At 48.6% G+C, this 17,469-nt stretch overlaps 1 protein-coding gene across 3 annotated transcripts in view; it reads left to right on the top strand.

The window, feature by feature from the left end:
* SPHK2 (sphingosine kinase 2) overlaps positions 1-14,092 on the top strand; it is a 31,028-nt gene extending 16,936 nt beyond the window's left edge. For all 3 annotated transcript variants that reach the window (XM_082195415.1, XM_082195417.1, XM_082195416.1), the window contains exons 3-6: positions 2,262-2,411; positions 3,895-3,989; positions 4,575-4,690; positions 6,474-14,092. In XM_082195415.1, coding sequence (XP_082051541.1) covers positions 2,262-2,411; positions 3,895-3,989; positions 4,575-4,690; positions 6,474-7,488 — 1,376 coding nt within the window. In that variant the 3' untranslated portion in view covers positions 7,489-14,092. The remainder of the gene's footprint in view (positions 1-2,261; positions 2,412-3,894; positions 3,990-4,574; positions 4,691-6,473) is intronic.
* Positions 14,093-17,469: the final 3,377 nt, after the last annotated feature.

Raw genomic sequence — 17,469 nt, 5'->3', positions numbered from 1 at the left:
AGACCACGGTTTTTGAAAAAAGCACATACATGAATGAAAACCACAGGAAATGATGGATCTCAGTATCACCTTTAACTCTCCTGAAAATCTGTTTGTGGTCTAAGTGGCAGCTCCCTCCCCAGAGTCAGCTGCATATTGCAGCACCATAAGAAGTCACTGTAGAAACAAGTGACTTTAAACTAGAGGCCACTGCAAATATGAGCTTTCCGGGCCGGGGGGGGGGGGTGTCACAGTGAATGTTGTACATCCCAGTGATGAACAGAAAATGTGTCTGGGATTGCCGGTTAATGTCTAAGGATACATGAATGCTTTCAGCCCCACCCATGAAAACTGGAAATGGTATTTGTGCGAATGTCAGCATCCACCCTTGTTTCTCTTGTGGTGCTCACTGTGGCTACACTGTTTAGCAGATTAAATGTTCTACATTAGTAGATATTAAAAATAAATAAGGCTCAAGTGTCAGCAGGTTTGGAAACAAGGTCAGCCAGCCTTTTAAAAACATGGTTTTTAAATAATTCTTTATTCCTTTGTAAGAACTTGAATAAAAATAAAGTTAAAAATACATCACTTTGAATAAACAGAGGGAAAGAACAGAACTAAGGTCCTTTAGACACACAAGATGGCTGGTTTGACTCAGCAGGGTGGAGAATGCCTTATGAAAAGGTTATTTTTTTTATGTGCTTACTTTGACGGCATTTTCATCTTGCCCTTCCTCCAAGGGCCTTGTACTTCTTCCACCTCCATTTGATGTTCACACCAACCCTGTGAAGTAAGGTGAGATGGAGTGGGAGTGACTTGCTCAACGTTACATGGTCAATTTCATGGCCGAGTGAGGATTTGAACCTGGGTCTTTCCAGCACGCTAAACACCTCTGTGACACTGGCTTGAGAAAACCATTTTTTACTACAAGTGCTTATGGAAAAATCATGGGTGGAGGCTGTGCCATTGCAAGAGAAGCATTTCCCTCTTCTCTTGCACCAAGGAAGGCTTGCTTCTACTCAGACAATTACATAGATCAACTATCAAAACAAAGAAAGCATCTTCAGAACTATTGTTTTATTCATTCAGGTAGACAGAATCAGTTCAGACTTGGTATAATTTATTGACTAGATTTCTTTGATTAGATTTCCACTTTAGTTTTCCAGGCATTCACAGCAGGCATCTGGGATCAGCAAGCCCCCGCAGGTGAAAGCTAGCAACGACCACAGTTTGGGCATTTGCCTCTGATGTACAATTGTACCTTGGATCCCGAACGTCTTGGTACTCGGATGTTTTGGTTCCTGAACACCGCAAACCCGGAAGTGAGTGTTCCGGTTTGCGAACATTCTTTGGAATCCGAACGTATGATGGGGCTTCCACGGCTTCCGGTTGCCTGCAGGAGCTTCCTGCAGCCAATTAGAAGCCGCGCTTTGGTTTCCAAACGTTTTGGAAGTGAAATGGACTTCCGGAACAGATTGCGTTTGACTTCCAAGGTACGACTGGACATTGTTAGGGCATGAACTCCCAGCTACCCATGTCTCGTGGGAATGCACACCTGCTGTGTGAATGTCTTGCAGTGTCACGTATCTGTCAAATGTGTCATGCAGATATTTACTTATTTTTATTTATTAAATTTGTATACCGCCCTATACCTGTAGATCTCACAACCTAAAACTACAATATAAAAAACACAAAAGACATATAGACAAAGACAACTCAATAATCCCCCCTTCCACAACACACTTAAAAGGGCCTTAGATGTCAATCAGCCAAAGGGAAGTGTTGAAGGGAAAAGTTTTCATCTAGTGCCTAAAGTTGTATGATGAAGGCACCAGGTGAGCCTCTCTGGGGAGAGCATTCCACAAATGGGGAGCCACTGCAGAAAAGGCCCATTCTCATGTTGGCCCCCTCCAGACCTCGTGGAGGAGGCACACGAAGAAGGCCTCACAGGATGTTTGCAAGGGCCAGGCAGGTTCATATGGAGAGAGGCGGTCCTTGAGGAGCCAGCCCCCTCCCATGGGACTGGACTCCTATTGGCCCCAGACAGTGCAGCCAGTGGTCAGAGCCGATGGGAAGTGGAGTTGAACATTATCAGGAGGGTCAGAAGTTCCCCAGATCTGTAGTAATGTGTGAAGCTGGTCCTTGATGCCTTGATAATAATAATAATCAGCAAAGCTTTACCGCACGGGCAGCTTCTTGTTTTGCACCAGCTTACAGATGCAGCTCCAACAGGGGAAATGCAACACCTGATTTGTTCACCCTCTTCTCTCCCTTCAAACCAGAGATCAGCCGCAGCCTCCTGCCCCGTCCCCGTCGCCTGCTCCTGCTGCTGAACCCCTTTGGAGGCAAGGGCAATGCCCTGCAGTGGTGCCAGAATCACATCCTCCCCATGATCACCGAGGCTGACATCGGCTTCAACTTGATCCAGACAGGTGAGGTGGCAGCAGAAGGAGGAAGGTGGCCTTCAAGGGGGAGGGGAATGGATGCTGTGGGGGGGGGTAAGAACATCAGGAGAGCCAGCTGGACCAGGACAGAGACCCGTCTGGCCCAGCCTCCTGTCCTCACAGCTGCCAGCCGGATGCTAGTGTGGAACCCTCAGAGCTGTGGTTTCCAGCAAATGGTATTCAGAAGTATCGCTGCTTCCCACTGTGGACACAGAGCGTGGGCGTGAATTTGTCTAATCCTGTTTAGAAGCCATCTAGCTTGGTGACCATCAGCACTTCCTGTGGATGTGGGGAGAGGAAACACAGCCTGTAGATGGATTCAAAAGTGGAGTTGGGGGGGGAGTAGACAAATTGGAGGAGGCTGGTTCTTATTGGTGACTCTGAGCCATACTAGCTCAATGGAGCCAGCGTGTTTAGGGGCAGTCTATCTTTGAATATAAGACAACGGGGGATCTACAGAAAAGAAGGGCTGCTGTCATCGTCATGCATTTGTTGTGGGGCTCTTTTTTTACCGAACTAGCTGGGCTACTCTTAAGTACTTTAGTGAAACTCAGTTAAAAATGGGAACACAGCAATATTTGGGAACAGATACTTTTGTTTACTCCTGCCCACCTAGCAGTTCGAAAGCACGTCAAAGTGCAAGTAGAGAAATAGGGACCGCTCCGGCGGGAAGGTAAACGGCGTTTCTGTGCGCTGCTCTGGTTCGACAGAAGCGGCTTAGTCATGCTGGCCACATGACCCGGAAGCTGTACGCCGGCTCCCTCGGCCAGTAAAGTGAGATGAGCGCCACAACCCCAGAGTCGGTCACGACTGGACCTAGTGGTCAGGGGTCCCTTTACCCTTTACCTTACTTTTGTTTAAACAAAAAACAGCAGCAGTAGTAGTGGTGGTGGTGGCAGCTAGGCAAGAGCCATAGAACCTGTGAGCCATAAGTTCCTGATTGAAATGTTGCCTCAGCCACCAACTTGCTAGGCAAACAGCAGCCTCAGTCCTTCTGTACAGCAACCTGTGACAAGGGGGTAATAATCCTAGATTATGAAAAGAAGGTATGCCAAGCTTCTTGAGCACTTAAATAGCTCTTAACTCCTAAGTAATCATTAGCATTAAATGCTAGAAAGTTAAATGTATATTCATCTTCTAAATGTATAGCCTCAAAGCTTTCGATCACAGCAGCAATAAATTGTGATGCCCATTCGTTTATATTTGTATAATGTATATGTACATGCGTGTATACACGCGTGCGCACACACACACACGTATGCATGCAAATATAATTTCAGCAGCAGCAATACTAATTTCTCCCAAACAGTTTGCTGTTTCCATTCACTTGTAGACAGCCGCTTAGGACAAGACATAGAGAACAGGTCAAAATCGTATCCTGGTGGTCAGCCACTGAATCAGTTTCTTCGGGTGGGAGTGTGGCTTTGAATTGCTACTAATCTGTATGCTATTTATTCCTTTTCTGACCCAGAGAGACAGAACCATGCCCGGGAGCTGGTACAGAACATCAACTTGGCTGAGTGGGATGGCATTGTATCCATTTCAGGAGATGGGCTTCTATATGAGGTATTGTTCACAAAGTGCTAGCCAAGGCACTGGCCTTCCAGCCTCCTGGAACCTTCCCCTTAGGCTACTCACTAGGGTTTATTCCTGTTACTTGTCTCCTGAGTCGCCCTTTTGTGCTCCCTTAGAACTGTGGCACGTAAGACCCAATTCATTGCTTTGGGGCATGTGTGTGAATGTCCTGGTGTACTTCTTCTTTTGAATACTGCATCAAAAAAGCCTGACTCAGATTTTTGCAAATTACAGCAGTGAAGAAAATGCATGATAGGCTTTGGTGCCCCTGTTTGGGTTTTGAACTTGTTATCTTCAGGGACTTTCCAGGGCCCAGAACCTGCGACTAGAATTCCCCCCCAGCCCTCCCTTTACAAGGCACGTTGCTGGAATGGATCAAAAGCGGAAGGTCCAGGTGTCTTTACAGAAGCTTCTTTGCTCTCCCAGTTCCTTCAGTGAGAGAATTTTGGGTTTCTTGGATCATGAATTTGCAGACTGCTGTTCCTGCCCCCCCCCAACACACATCCCATTTCCTGCATTATTAGGATTGTAGGTTATGAATACTTTCCCATCTCCTCCTTCCTTCCTTCCTTCCAGGTGATTAATGGCTTGATGGAACGGCCAGACTGGGAAGAAGCCATAAAAATGCCCCTTGGTATTCTCCCTTGTGGGTCTGGAAATGCAGTAGCTGCAGCCATAAACTTCAGAGCTGGGTAAGTCCACCTTCTTGCTTATTTTTTTAAAAATATATATATTTAAATTTGTATTTGTTGGTACCAAAGTTGCTTCATATTGCTGTTTTTGGGCACTACGAAAGCTTTCCTACAAAGAAACCGCAGCAGTGATTGTATTATTTAGTACAATTTTTATTACGACTTTTCCTCCAAGGAGCTCAAGGTGACATGCACACAATTCTCATCCTCACAGCTTAAGCTAAGAGGCAGTGACTGGCCCAAGGTCATACAAGTGAGCTTTATGGCTGAGCGGGGATTTGAACCCGGGACTCCCAGGTTCAGTACACTAACCGCTGCACCACACGGGCTCTGCACCACACCACTTCTGGGAAGCAGGGGGGTAGGCTATACTTGGGGCTCCATCTTCAGCCGGACCTGATCTCTACTTTTGGATATGTGAAGGTGATGCATTTAAGAATCCCTGCAAATATACACAGAGTGCTGCTTCTTTAGCTAATTAGGCTCCCACTTACCTGGGCTTCCAGGCCAGATTGCAGTTTCAGAGCTGGCTGTTCTACTTGCTGCAGTAATTTTGAGCAAGTAATTTTGCATTTTCAAGGGTAGGGAGCAAGTTGCATCAGCAGCTTGGCCAATGCTGAGAACTAATTACCGTAATCATGGTCATTATTTATTCTGCTTTCATCCTGCCGTTCCTCCAAGAGGTTTAAAGCAGGATGCAATTTTCCCCCCTTTAGTCTCAAAACAAACCCTGTGAGTTATGAAAGTTTAATAAAAATTTAATAATAAACAAACCAACCAACCCTGCGAGGTGTAGGCTGAGGCTGAAGGAGAGGGACTGGTTTAAGGTTAGCCAGTGAGATTCTCGGATGGATATGGATTTGAACCTGGGTCTACCCAGGTGTAGTCCAGCATTCAAGCTACACTTGTGTCTGGGACACTTTATATTAGTCCGGTCGTACCTCGGCTCCCGAACGCCTTGGAAATCGAACATGCCAACTCCCGAACAATTGAAAACCGGAAGTGGGTGTTCCAGTTTTCGAACATTCTTTTGTAAGCCGAATGTCTGAACGGGGCTTCCGTGGCTACCGATTGGCTGCAAGATCGACTTCCAAGGTACACCTGTACACCACTCTTCATCCATAGATCTCAAGGTGGTTCACAGCATAAAGCTGCAATATAAAAACCACAAATGCATAGTAAAAATAAGAACAACAAATCAATATCCCGCCCCCCCCTTCCACAACACATTTAAAACGGCATCAGATGTCAATCAGCCAAAGGCCTGGTTGAAGAGGAACGTTTTCGCCTGACGTCTAAAGGTGTATAACAGAGCTTCCCAAACTTTGTGTTGCAATATGTTAGCGTGTCAGCTGCAGTGTGTAGGTGAGTTGCACAAACCCTCCCCATGCTCCTCCCGGGCTGGAAAGGGGTTAATTTAACCTCCAGTTTGCTAGAAAAACTGAATTACTGTGTCACAGAATGATGCATGTCTAAAAAGTGTGTCTCCAACTCAGAGGATGTTCGCAGGGTCCAGGTAGGTTCATATGGAGAGAGGCAGTTCTTGAGGTTATTACGGCCCTGAGCTATTTATATCTTTCTTCCTCGTTTTGCACATGTGCCTATTGTTCGCCGGCTAAACAGAAATGTAAGTGCTATTGTTGCCCTGTGACAAATGCAGCCTCTGCACCCCACATTGTGGCAGTGTTTGTCTCCCCCCCCCCCCTTGGGAGCCTCTCGCCATTTGATTGCATGCGCAAGTGAGCTTCTCCAACCCTGACACATTTCTCACTCTGTCGGGCAGGTTTGAGCAGACCTTGGGCCAGGAGCTGCTCACAAACTGCACCCTCCTGCTTTGCCACGGGGCGGTGACCCCCTTGGACCTGGTGTCGGTCACAACCGCGTCGGGCTCCCGTTCCTTCTCCTTCCTAAGCGTGGCCTGGGGCTTCATCTCCGACGTGGACATTGAGAGCGAGAAGTTCCGGCACATCGGCCCGGCTCGCTTCACCTTGGGGACGATGGTCCGCCTGGCCTCCTTGAACACTTACCGGGGGCGTCTCTCCTACCTGCCCGCCCTGGAGGGCACGGCCCACCGCCCCATCTTGCGCAGCATCACCATGGCGGCCAATGGGAGCCTCCCCTTCCAGCACGGGCCGCTCCACCGCACCGTCTCCGACCTGGGCCTGTGCAAGGAACGTCACGCCCTCTGCTTCCAGGAGGTGGAGCCTGCCAATGAGCCCACCCCCTCGCCCAGCTCCCCACCCTCTTCCTCCAGCTTCCACTCTTCCAGCTTCAGCTTCGAGAACCTGTCGGAGGAGCTCGTGGCTGACCGCAGGGAGGCCGGGCTGCCCATGACCACGCCTGCCGTCCCACTGTCTCCCCGGCAGTTGCACGGCCCCCCAGACGAGTTCCTGACGCCTCTGGACCAGCCGGTGCCCAAGTCATGGGTGACAGTGGAGGAGGACTTTGTCTCTGTGCTGGCCATCTACCAGTCTCACCTGGGAGCCGACCTGTTCATGGCGCCCTTTGCCTGCTTCAACGACGGCCTCATCCACCTTTTCTACATCAAGGCGGGCATCTCCCGGGCAGCCCTGATCCGCTTGTTCTTGGCCACGGAGAAAGGCACTCACTTTGACATGGAGTGCCCCCACTTCATCCACATTCCCGTCCGTGCCTTCCGCATCGAGCCCCTCACTCGCAAGGGCATCCTCACCATTGACGGAGAGAGGGTGGAATACGGCCCCATCCAGGGGCAGATCCACCACTCTGTGGCCAATCTAATCACCGGCGTGAACCAGGTGAAGATCACAGCGTTCTGACCCAGGATGCGGGAGCACTTCGCAGATCTGACGTAACTTTCGTTCTCTTCTGCCCCTTTGCTGCAAAGAAGGACCCCTGAGGCTTGGGATCGGGGGTACTGTCTGTGTGGGTAGCGGGTGGGCGTTCTGACTTGCAGTGCCCCCTCCAGCCACCCAGATGGCAAGCTGCTTAAAACCTCCCTCTGCTCTTCTAGGCCTTGGCACACACATACCATATATTCCTTTAATGAGCCTTTGGGTGGCAAGTCTTGCCCACTCCCCATGATCCTCTGCTGCTGTCCATGCAACCTTTTGAATGTTGACCTCCTCCTTCCTTCCTTCCTCACCCACCTGCATAGGCCTGGTTTTGCCAGCCTGTTTTGCATCTCCCATCAAGAAGGAGCAGCTTGGCTACAGGACCCCTTGGTGTGGTTTGGGTCGAGAAGTGATGTAGCCTTTCCTCCCCTACAAGGACCCACCATCCTCTCCACCTTGTTCCTTTTGGGGGAGGCCCTTCTAGTCCACTTTTCCAACCACTTGTCTCAGAGACGGGGGACACCTCTGCGCTACCCTGCTTGCCAGTCTGGGGCAGCAACACTGTAGAACCTTTGCAGCTCATGGTTCAGGACCATGTCTGAAGTGACGGGGAGAGAGATGCTGGTGTGGGTTGGAGAAATGAGTGGGACACTGAGTGGGCTGGGGAAATGCACATTCCACACCAACTTTCCTTCAAGCCGTGGGACCAAGAGTCACGTCCCAATTTCTAGTGTTGTTCTCTCTCTCCACTCTTTTTGTGGCTTCTGCTGAACCACACACCTCTCTCCTGCTAAATTGGCGCCTCCTGACCCCTTTGAGGCCACCCTCTCTTCCCGAACTTGCAGCCCCTTTTTGCCTGTGGTTCACAAGAAGCCACTTAGAGAACACTAAGCCTTGATTGCTGCTCCTCGTCTTTCTACGGTCCGCTCAGCCAGGGTGGGGGTGTATGTGAAAGCAGTAAGACCACTGTAGCAGGGAGTTGAATGTAAGAGGCAGCCCACAAAACACTAACTTCTATTTGACACCACCACCCCTCCTTTTAAACCCTTAACAGAACCGAAGGCAGCCGTTTCCCCTCCTCTCTTTGTCTACCCTGGGAAGGGAGATCTGCCATCTTTCTTCGGAGTTGTGTTTGGTTCTTCGGCCACCTCTCCTGCAGAGGGCGACCAAGGACATTTAGGGCAAGGAAGGGACCACTGTCTCGACAGCCTTCTAGGGCTCCTTTCTAGCCAGCCGGAGATGTAGTGAAAGGGGATGGAACTGACCCCCAACCCCTGCACTGATGACCTCCGAGTCTGGTTCTCTCTAGGAATAAACTTGATGAATGTAACTGGAATTTTTTCTTCTTCTCACGGGTGGGGGCTTAACTTTGGTAGGGCGGTTTGTTATTATTCTTTTCTCCCCACTATGTGGGGGTTAACAAGCAATTAAAATGATCCAATACTGTAATGGAAATGTGTGTGTGTGTGCGTATATGAAATGATGTTCACCATACATGTATTTGTCTGTGTCTCTTAAGAGATGTCGAATCAGGAGATTTAAGTTGGCAAATTCCACCGGCAAAACTTTTCCCCACTTCCTCATGGGAGAAAGCCTGTATATCAAAGGTCGACCTAGTGGGTTGACATCTAGGCCAGCAATGGAGCAAAACATAATAGGGTTCCTAATTTGCTGAAAGTTCCACACTACTTCCTTTGTTCTGTCTTTTCTCTTCGCAGAGTACATTGTTAAGCGTGACTATTTTAAAAGGCGGTTAGGAAGATTTGCAGAGGATAAGGCCATCGTTGGCTCCTCCTCACGATGCCTCCAGTATCCAAGCCTCTGAATCCTGGCTGCTGGGGAGCATGAGTGAGAGAGTGCGGTTGGGTTCATGTCCTGTCTGTGGGCTTTCCATAGGCATTTCTTTAGCCACAGTGGGACACCATTTGCATCTGAAAAAAACAACTTTGCAATGAAAGGTGGAAATGAGATTCTTCCCTGCAGTGGACACATCAACACCATGCACTGAAAGCACCATGAAACCAATTTAAACAGGTGCGGCTTTCCGCTAAAGACTTCTGGGACATGTAGTTTGTTAAGGGTGCCAAGAGGTGTTGGAAGGGGGTGGGAAAGGGGGTCTGATCCTTAAACCATTCTGGGAATTTTAAACTGTGAGGGGAATAGAGACGGCCTAGCAGTGCTCAGCACCCTTCACACACTACAGCTCCCAGAATTGTTTGGGGCAGGCCATGGTTGTTTAAAGCGGTGTGGTGGTGCTTTAAATGTAAGGTGTGAATGTGGCCTAGGTAGGCCTGGACTTGGGCCATTGGCTGCTCTTTGTTAACACGACTGCTCACGGTCCCGTTAGGTTAACAAGCAGTTTTTACGTTCTTTAGCTACTGGCTTTTGTCTTCACTCTGAATGTAGCCGGAGAAGTGCGTGTGAGAGAGAGAGCAGGTTTTATTTACAAAGGAAAGGCCATCCTGCAAAGTTTCCATCTCACAGAAACCTCCTGAGAGCCACGCTGTCATTTTGATCCCTGTAATCGGAGCATATGAATGACACTGTTGGGAGGCAACACAGAGACCTCTGCCTGCCACAGCAAGGAGGAGGCTTCCTCTCTGGGAAAAAGACCCTCTGTGGCAGTTGCTATGTGGTGTTTAGGTGGCATGTAAGGCCGACTCAGGAGGAAACGGGGGGAATTCGGGATCCTCTGACATTAGCGTGGGCTTAAATGACTGCTGTTTGAAAAGGAAAGCCGATCGAAGGGACCAAGATTTTTTATTTTCTTTGTTCATGTGAACGTTCCTAGGCATTTTATTAGTAATACTTTAGCATGCCCTATTTCCCACTCTCTCCCTATTTCCCACAGGTTGCTAGTGGGAGCTGGTGAATCCATCACTAAGAAGTGTTGATCAGAAAAGGGCAGATCCATACTTTTAAAGCACCGTCAACACACATTCACAGCACATGGCCTTCCCACCCCCCAAGAATCCATGGAACTGCAGTTTGTTAAAGGTGCCGGGAACGGTAGCGCTCTGGGGGGACGGACTACAGTTCCCATGATTCTTTTGGGAAAGTCGTGAGCATTTCATGTGCTTTAAATTATGTAGATATTTCCACAGATCTGGCTTGGTGGGGGGGATGAGGAAAGGACGACAGAACTGTGTGTGTCAGTGTATGGAAGTGTACAGCCGTATTAAGCGGGGCCACGAAGCAAGGAACAATTGTCTCTTGAGAGGGTTTTCTACTGTCCAGATAACAATTGTGCAGAGCCACCAAGCTCCTGCAGCTCGCCAGCCCTGTGTGGGACTTCCAGGGCCCTCACCAAACTTTGCTGCTTGCCTGGGACTGCAAAAACAGGCAGCGGGAGATGTCTTCAGGCACGCAGCGGGCACAACCCTCACCCAGCCTGCCAGGTTACAAGGCGGAACACTTTCTTCCGTGGGCCTCAGCCACCTCTCTCCCCACACCCCTTCCCCACACCCCTTTTAAATGTATATTATATAACTCTATTTGTGGCTTACCTCATAGGCAGTGTCTTAGGAAGCATCGCTTCTCTGTTTGCTGCTTGTTGCACTTTAAAAACAAACAGATATTTCCTATAACGTTGCACAGTCTTAACTTCGACTACCGTAGCTTTAAATACTTGTTCCAGCATCAAGAAGAGTAGCTTTAGAATCGCCCTGAGGAGATCCAGTTCACTCTCGCAGCGCCTGCTCCAGATCCCGCAAGGGGGGGTGTCCTTGTCGCAAACCCCACTGTCCGAAATGGGGAGGACAATGTAGCTGGAGGGTGGCACCTATTCTTGCTCCTGTCACCGGTTGTGCTCTTGGAGAGGGTCGGGAGAACAGCAGTGACACCAAGGCGGAGCAGAGCCCTGGACCCCCCTCCTGGGATATGGGCCTCAGCCGGTGACTGTCAATTCCAGCACTTGGCACCACACTCTGTTGTCCCCTCAGAAACACTTTTGGTTCTGGTGGGAGGGAAGTTCAGCAATGCGGAAATAAGTTGGCTTTTTTCAGGATCGGGGCTTGCGTGCAGAATTCTTGGAGGAGCACTATTCAGGGTTGTGTCCAATGTTTCACACCCATTATGGACATAAATTTCAGCGAGTCTGAGCAAAATTTAGTGGCATACAACCCTCAAGGTTTGCCCTCACTCGCTTAGCAACCATCAAAGATTGTTATCAGATATATCCACTGGAAGAACACAGGATACCACCCCCCTCCTTCAAAGTAGTAATGCATACAAGCTTGGTATTTATATATGTTGGGGAATAGAATGCAAATTATGCCAAGGAAGAAATTCTTCAGCTGCTTATTGCTCTTAATTTATTCTGGAGCCTGTATAATCGCTGCTCTTATTTTTAATGCATAGATCTGTGCTGGGGTGTTAATAACTCGCCCTGACCTACTCATGTGTTTGGTAGAGGTTTACAAGGTTGCCTTACAGCTCTTCCCATCCCCTGTCTCATCTCAACCTCATCGTCCTCACTGTTAACATCTTCATGTCTGCACAAGAATGCTTAGCTCAGAGAAAATAAACTGGCAGGCAAGACTGTGTCTTTTAATCTGGGACCTGCTGCATGTTTAACTGGCTGAGATTTCTAGCACTGCTGTTGTTAAACAACCAAGGTTCTAGTCCCTTGTGATAGCGGAGAAACGTTTTTGAACACAGGCAAATATGGCGAATGGTTTTGGAGATTTATTTCTTTTTTAGTGCAAGGCCTGAAGTTGGTGAAGGGGTAGAAGCATGTCTGAAGACGTATTCTCCTAAATCAGTTTGTAAGCAGTCAAGCTGTCATGGCTCCTGGCCAGGAAACTCAGGGACTGGGGTTCTGTGAAGGAGGTGTGCATCTTAACAAACAATATTCAGCCACCTCCTCACACTGTGGCTTGAGTCAGTTTCATTTGTGGGGTGGAAGCTTACGTAACTCATTTAAAAGAAGTTGTAGAAAGCGAGTTCTGATGGATAGCCGTGCCCTTTGCAACACAGAACTCTTTGCTGCGCAAAATGTTAACACAGCTAATTCTAACCTATTGAAAGGTTCCTGGTAAAAGGGACCAGTATGATGTAGGAGTTAGTGGGTCAGATTTGTCTTGGGGAGAATCACTCTGAAATCCCCACTCAAGTTCTGTGATCTTTGCCTGGTGGCCTGCTCTCAGCCTTAGCTACTTTAGAGGGTGGTTGTGAGAATAAAAAAGTAGGGAGGGACCATAATATACACACTATCCGAAAATAATTAGAGGAAAGGTGGGATTAACTAATTAGGGGAGGGGCCCACTGCGTGTTCTGAAGGAATGTGATGCAGCAGCCAGCCTTGGGGTCACTACTTGTAAGGGAGATCAGCTGGAGACTCCCACATTTGACTCCATGGTGCTGATAACGCCAAGGTTGCAGGTTTGATCCCCGTACGGGACAGTTGCATATTCCTGCATTTGCAGGGGGTTGGACTAGATGATCCTCAGGGTCCCTTCTAACTCTACAATTCTATGATTCTTTGGATGAAGGCAGGATCTAAATGAAAGGGGGACGACGACTGCAGGCCTATATCCACTTACCCAGAAGCAAGGCCCGTTGGGGTTAAATGGGGCTTACTTCTGTGTAAGCGTGTCTAAGAGTGTGTTATAAATGTGGCCAAATGCACTTGCCGGATAACAACACACTTGGCAATCTTTGAGGGGAACAGAAGATCATGGCAGCAACAATGGAACGAGCAGGTGGTGCCCAAGCTGCTGCTGGAGTCCTCATCTTTGTGAGCACAAAGCATGATGGGAACTGTAGTTTTGGGGACTCCAGCCCCCTGTGACATGGGAAATGGACTGACTTGCCTATAATAGACTGTCAGGGCACAAAGCTTATAAGCTGCTGCCGAAATTATCTCTCTTCTTTTAAAAATGCCTCATTTTGATCCAAAATAGCCAATGGTTTCTGTATAAACCAAGTTGCAAATGTTAATGCTTGAGCTCAGTGCGAGAGCTCTGTGTTGACCAGCAAAGCTTGTTTGTTCTCAACAGATTTTTTTGGCTCGAGATACAGGCCTGTCCTTTGACTATTTGCTGTCTACATCTTCAAGCTGCTACAAAAAAAAAGATGTGTAGGCAGTTTAATAGGATAGGGGTGATGCATTGCCCTGTCTTATTGACCCTGCAGCTGCCCTCCCTCCTGGCCTCCTCTCCACAAATCTAAACACTGCTGCATAAATGTAAGCGTATTTTAATATCATTTAGGCTGCAGTGTAGAAATTGGGGTGGTGATCTGGCCTGGGAACGATGTTCTCACAGCCTTGCCTGTGAGCCCCATCAACCTTGTGTTTTTTTTGTGCATCAGATCTGTGACTGTGTCCATTCCAAGCTCATTGCACTTTTCCTCATCTTCCTCCCTCCAAGGTCCCATGTCCTGTGGGTGCTGCAGCCCATAGCATCTTTGACTGGAGAAATGCAGCCTTGGTTTGGGTTGTTTATATGTCTGTCTGAAGTGCTGTACTGGTTAACCTTTATGTCTGCAACTGCCTCCTGTGTGTTGCCTGTCAACGAGATAAATGTTTAAAATGAAATAAATAAAAATAAAACTCCAAAAAACTATGCAATAAAAGCAATAGCATGGATATCCATCTCCTTGTTTTTTCCTGAGTGCCGCAGGGGATTCAGCTGTTCTGGGCCAGGTGGAAGGAGACCCATCCATAGCTTCTCTTACGCTAATCACCGGTTTCGTCATGGGTCTGGGTGGGTAGAAGACAGTGGCTTTAAATTAGCCTGATGTCTGGCAGATACTACTACCCTGCTTTGTTCTTCAGATAGGGAGATAGATCTTGCACAACCTTTGTTTGCAAGACTTTAGACAAGTCTTGCAGGTAGTTTATAGCTCATCACTTAGTTGGAATGCTTTAGAACAGCCTCTACTGGGCACAGGGGCAGAGGAAGGGGTGGGGCGCTGGCCGCCCCGGGTGTTGCCACTGAGGGGGGCGACAAAATGCCGGGCAGCACTCACCGTGGGGCCTGCAGCAGGCCTGAGCCACACGTCTCTCCTGGGAGAGACGCGATGGCTTGGGCACGCGCAGGCTCCGAGCTGGCCAAACAGTCCTCCCGCTGCCTCCCCCCCCCCCAGTTGGAGGGCGGCTGAGTGGGAGGAGGCAGGCAGACTCCAGAGGCTCCGTGGTGCACCCCACCCGCATGGGTGGCTCGTGTTGCCCCTGGTTCACCACCACAGGTGCCCAAACGGCTTCCTCCGCCGCTTGGGGTGAATGGGGTTTTAGAGTGAGGGGGTAGTACTTCTGGTGGTGGTACCTGCTACTTCTGGGGTAGCTTGTCCATCTTTGGTCCCCACCCTGCGGTTGGCTCTCACCTTTGGCTCCTCAAAGCTGGGAAATGGCTTCGACTGGCTGGCTAAACCAGTTGAGGGTAGCCAATGGGCCTCCAACCCTGGGTGAGTTAGGGGCTTCTCCTGCATGCAAAGACAGGCTCTGGCAGATGAGGGGGTGAGACCAATAGTGAGTCCAAGATGGCGGTTTTGGCATGTGCGGTAGAGGGAGGTGAGGGGCAGGTGGGGCCCGTCAACCTGGGAAGGTAGCCCATCTAGAAGGAACACACCTCTGCTGCCTTGTGGAATATCTTTGGGAGATTAAAAGGCTAAGAAGTAGTCCCTACACAAATCTGGAGTGGATGGTGCCTTGTGTGCCTCCTTCCGCTGACTCCTGCAGCCAAGCTGGTGACAAACGTGCTGCTCTGCTTTCCTTCGGACCTCATCAGTGAGGCTGAGATGAGGGTCTTGTCATCTGGGCAGCCCAGGTCCTCCATACCCCCTGCCCAGGACTGCACCCTGGGAAGGTCACTTTGTTGCTGTTAACGCAGCAGCTTGGCTTCACCCCTGGAGGTGCACTCCATTGTCTCGAGAGAGGTGGGTGCTCCAAACAACTACTGGGCTTCTTCAAATCGTGTGCCCATTTCTTTCAAAATGAAGTCTGCATTGAAAGACTGAAATTCCCAGTGTCTCACTTTGAGCACCAGGTGGCAGCAGTGCTGTGGTAATTGGTGCATTAAACACACACACACACACACACACACACACACACACACACACACACACGGAATTGGATGAAGAAATCTTTCGCAGGAATTGACAAACTCTGATTTCAAAAGGAATGTGCGCCAATTATGCACCTGCATATGCAACTAAGCCAAAACAAAAATCCTACGTATTTCTCAGTGCTTAAATAAATATTTATTTATTTTGTTAAGTAGATAAAAGAAAATGGTAGGAGCAGATGTGACCATAGTGATGAAGTTTGACCTGGTAGAAACTCAGCCAGAGTCCCTGTTCTGTAATCTTGAAATTCTGTAGGCCTCACTTCAGCACACTCTCATTTGCCATGAAGTGCTCCTCACTTGCAATTATGGAAGGTTTGGTGCATTTTATTTGTAAATATTCTCTCCCGATTTCTGGCTGCATTAACACCCAGCCTTTCCTGATCGGATTCTATTATTTATTATGTTATATTCTCACTGCCATCAGTGGCTGGTCTGTCCTGAATTATATCCACCCTCCACCCACCCAGTGCACATCCAGAAGTGTGCTTACTTTGGAATCAGCACTGCTCATGCACCCAGCCTCTGGGCAGCATCTCTATCAAAATGCCAGCCTGTACTTCCTCTGTTTCTAACATTTTAAGCCCAATGGTAAATCCTCAAAGTCAGTGGTTTCCAAACTCCCCTCCCCGCACCCTCCACCAAGAATTGCTCAGAGTCTTGACAGAACCACTGAATGGTTTTTCTGCCTGTTGCAGCAATTGCAACGTCCTGTGCAAGATGTTGCATGGTTCTGAACTGTCTTTTTATTGCTTCTTTTATTTCTGATCTTGTATTGCAGTTTCCATTCCTTAAAATTCAAATACAATACAATACAAGAAATAAAAGAAGCAATAAAAACCAATACAAATGTTTCATGTGGACATGCTGCAAACGAGCCGAGCGCATCTTGTGGGAAGTCCTGCTCTTGAATTCCCATGATACAGCGGCAGTCGCTGTTATGCAAAAGCTCACTGGTGCAGGACAAATGTCCTGGTGTTTGAGTGGGTAGTCTCAATCTCTACACCCTTAATCCCACCTGCTCCTCACCTGAGCACAGTTTAGCAATTTTGCTTCCAGCCATCTCAAGCCCCAAACTGAGGTGTTGCTTCATGCCAAAGGTATATGGCTGTTTCAGAGCACCCAGTAAAATGTGAGAGGTTCTCATGGAGAATGTAATCACAGTACACATCTATCAGGCTTTTTTTGGGGGGGGGAGGAACAAAATATTTTGCTAAGCCTTTCATCACTTTTGAATGGTCAGGCTAAACAAACAAAAGCTGTTGTGCAAGTATTTACTATGAAAAAGAACACAACAAATGGAAATGGACATCTCCACCCGCCTCCCTCCAAGTCTGTATTTTGCCCACTCTTTTGTGTGAAGCATCATAACCAAGGCTGGTAGTCTTTGTTCTTGCACACTTCCTGGGATTTAAAAAAATGTGTGTGCCCACATGTGCAGAAATAGCGGTACGCATGCTCAGAATGGAAAAAAAGTAGCAGAAAGAATGGCCGAAGCCCAAGGAACAGAAATACAGCCAATATACATACCTAGCCCAGGCTTCCTCAACCTCGGCCCTCCAGATGTTTTGAGACTACAGTTCCCATCATCCCTGACCACTGGTCCTGCTAGCTAGGGATCATGGGAGTTGTAGGCCAAAAACACCTGGAGGGCCGAGGCTGAGGAAGCCTGTTCTGGTCACTCATGTGGACAGCAAGTGTCAGAGCAGCAATGAATACCACTCGACTGAGGCAGGCATGAGAAAGTGAAGAAGCTTGTGTGCCACAGAAGAAATAAAATCAGATCTTTGTGACACAGTTGCAAAACAAGGTCCCCATCTAGAAGCACCCAGTGATGACACCTTCGTGCAATTTGCACTTTCTTGTCAGTGTGGGCTAGGACATTGGGGACCAGGGTTCA

This window comes from Podarcis vaucheri (assembly GCF_965113315.1).
Source record: "Podarcis vaucheri genome assembly, chromosome: 13".
Taxonomy (NCBI): Eukaryota; Metazoa; Chordata; class Lepidosauria; order Squamata; family Lacertidae; genus Podarcis; species Podarcis vaucheri.
This window is presented reverse-complemented; position numbering and strand designations above follow the sequence as displayed.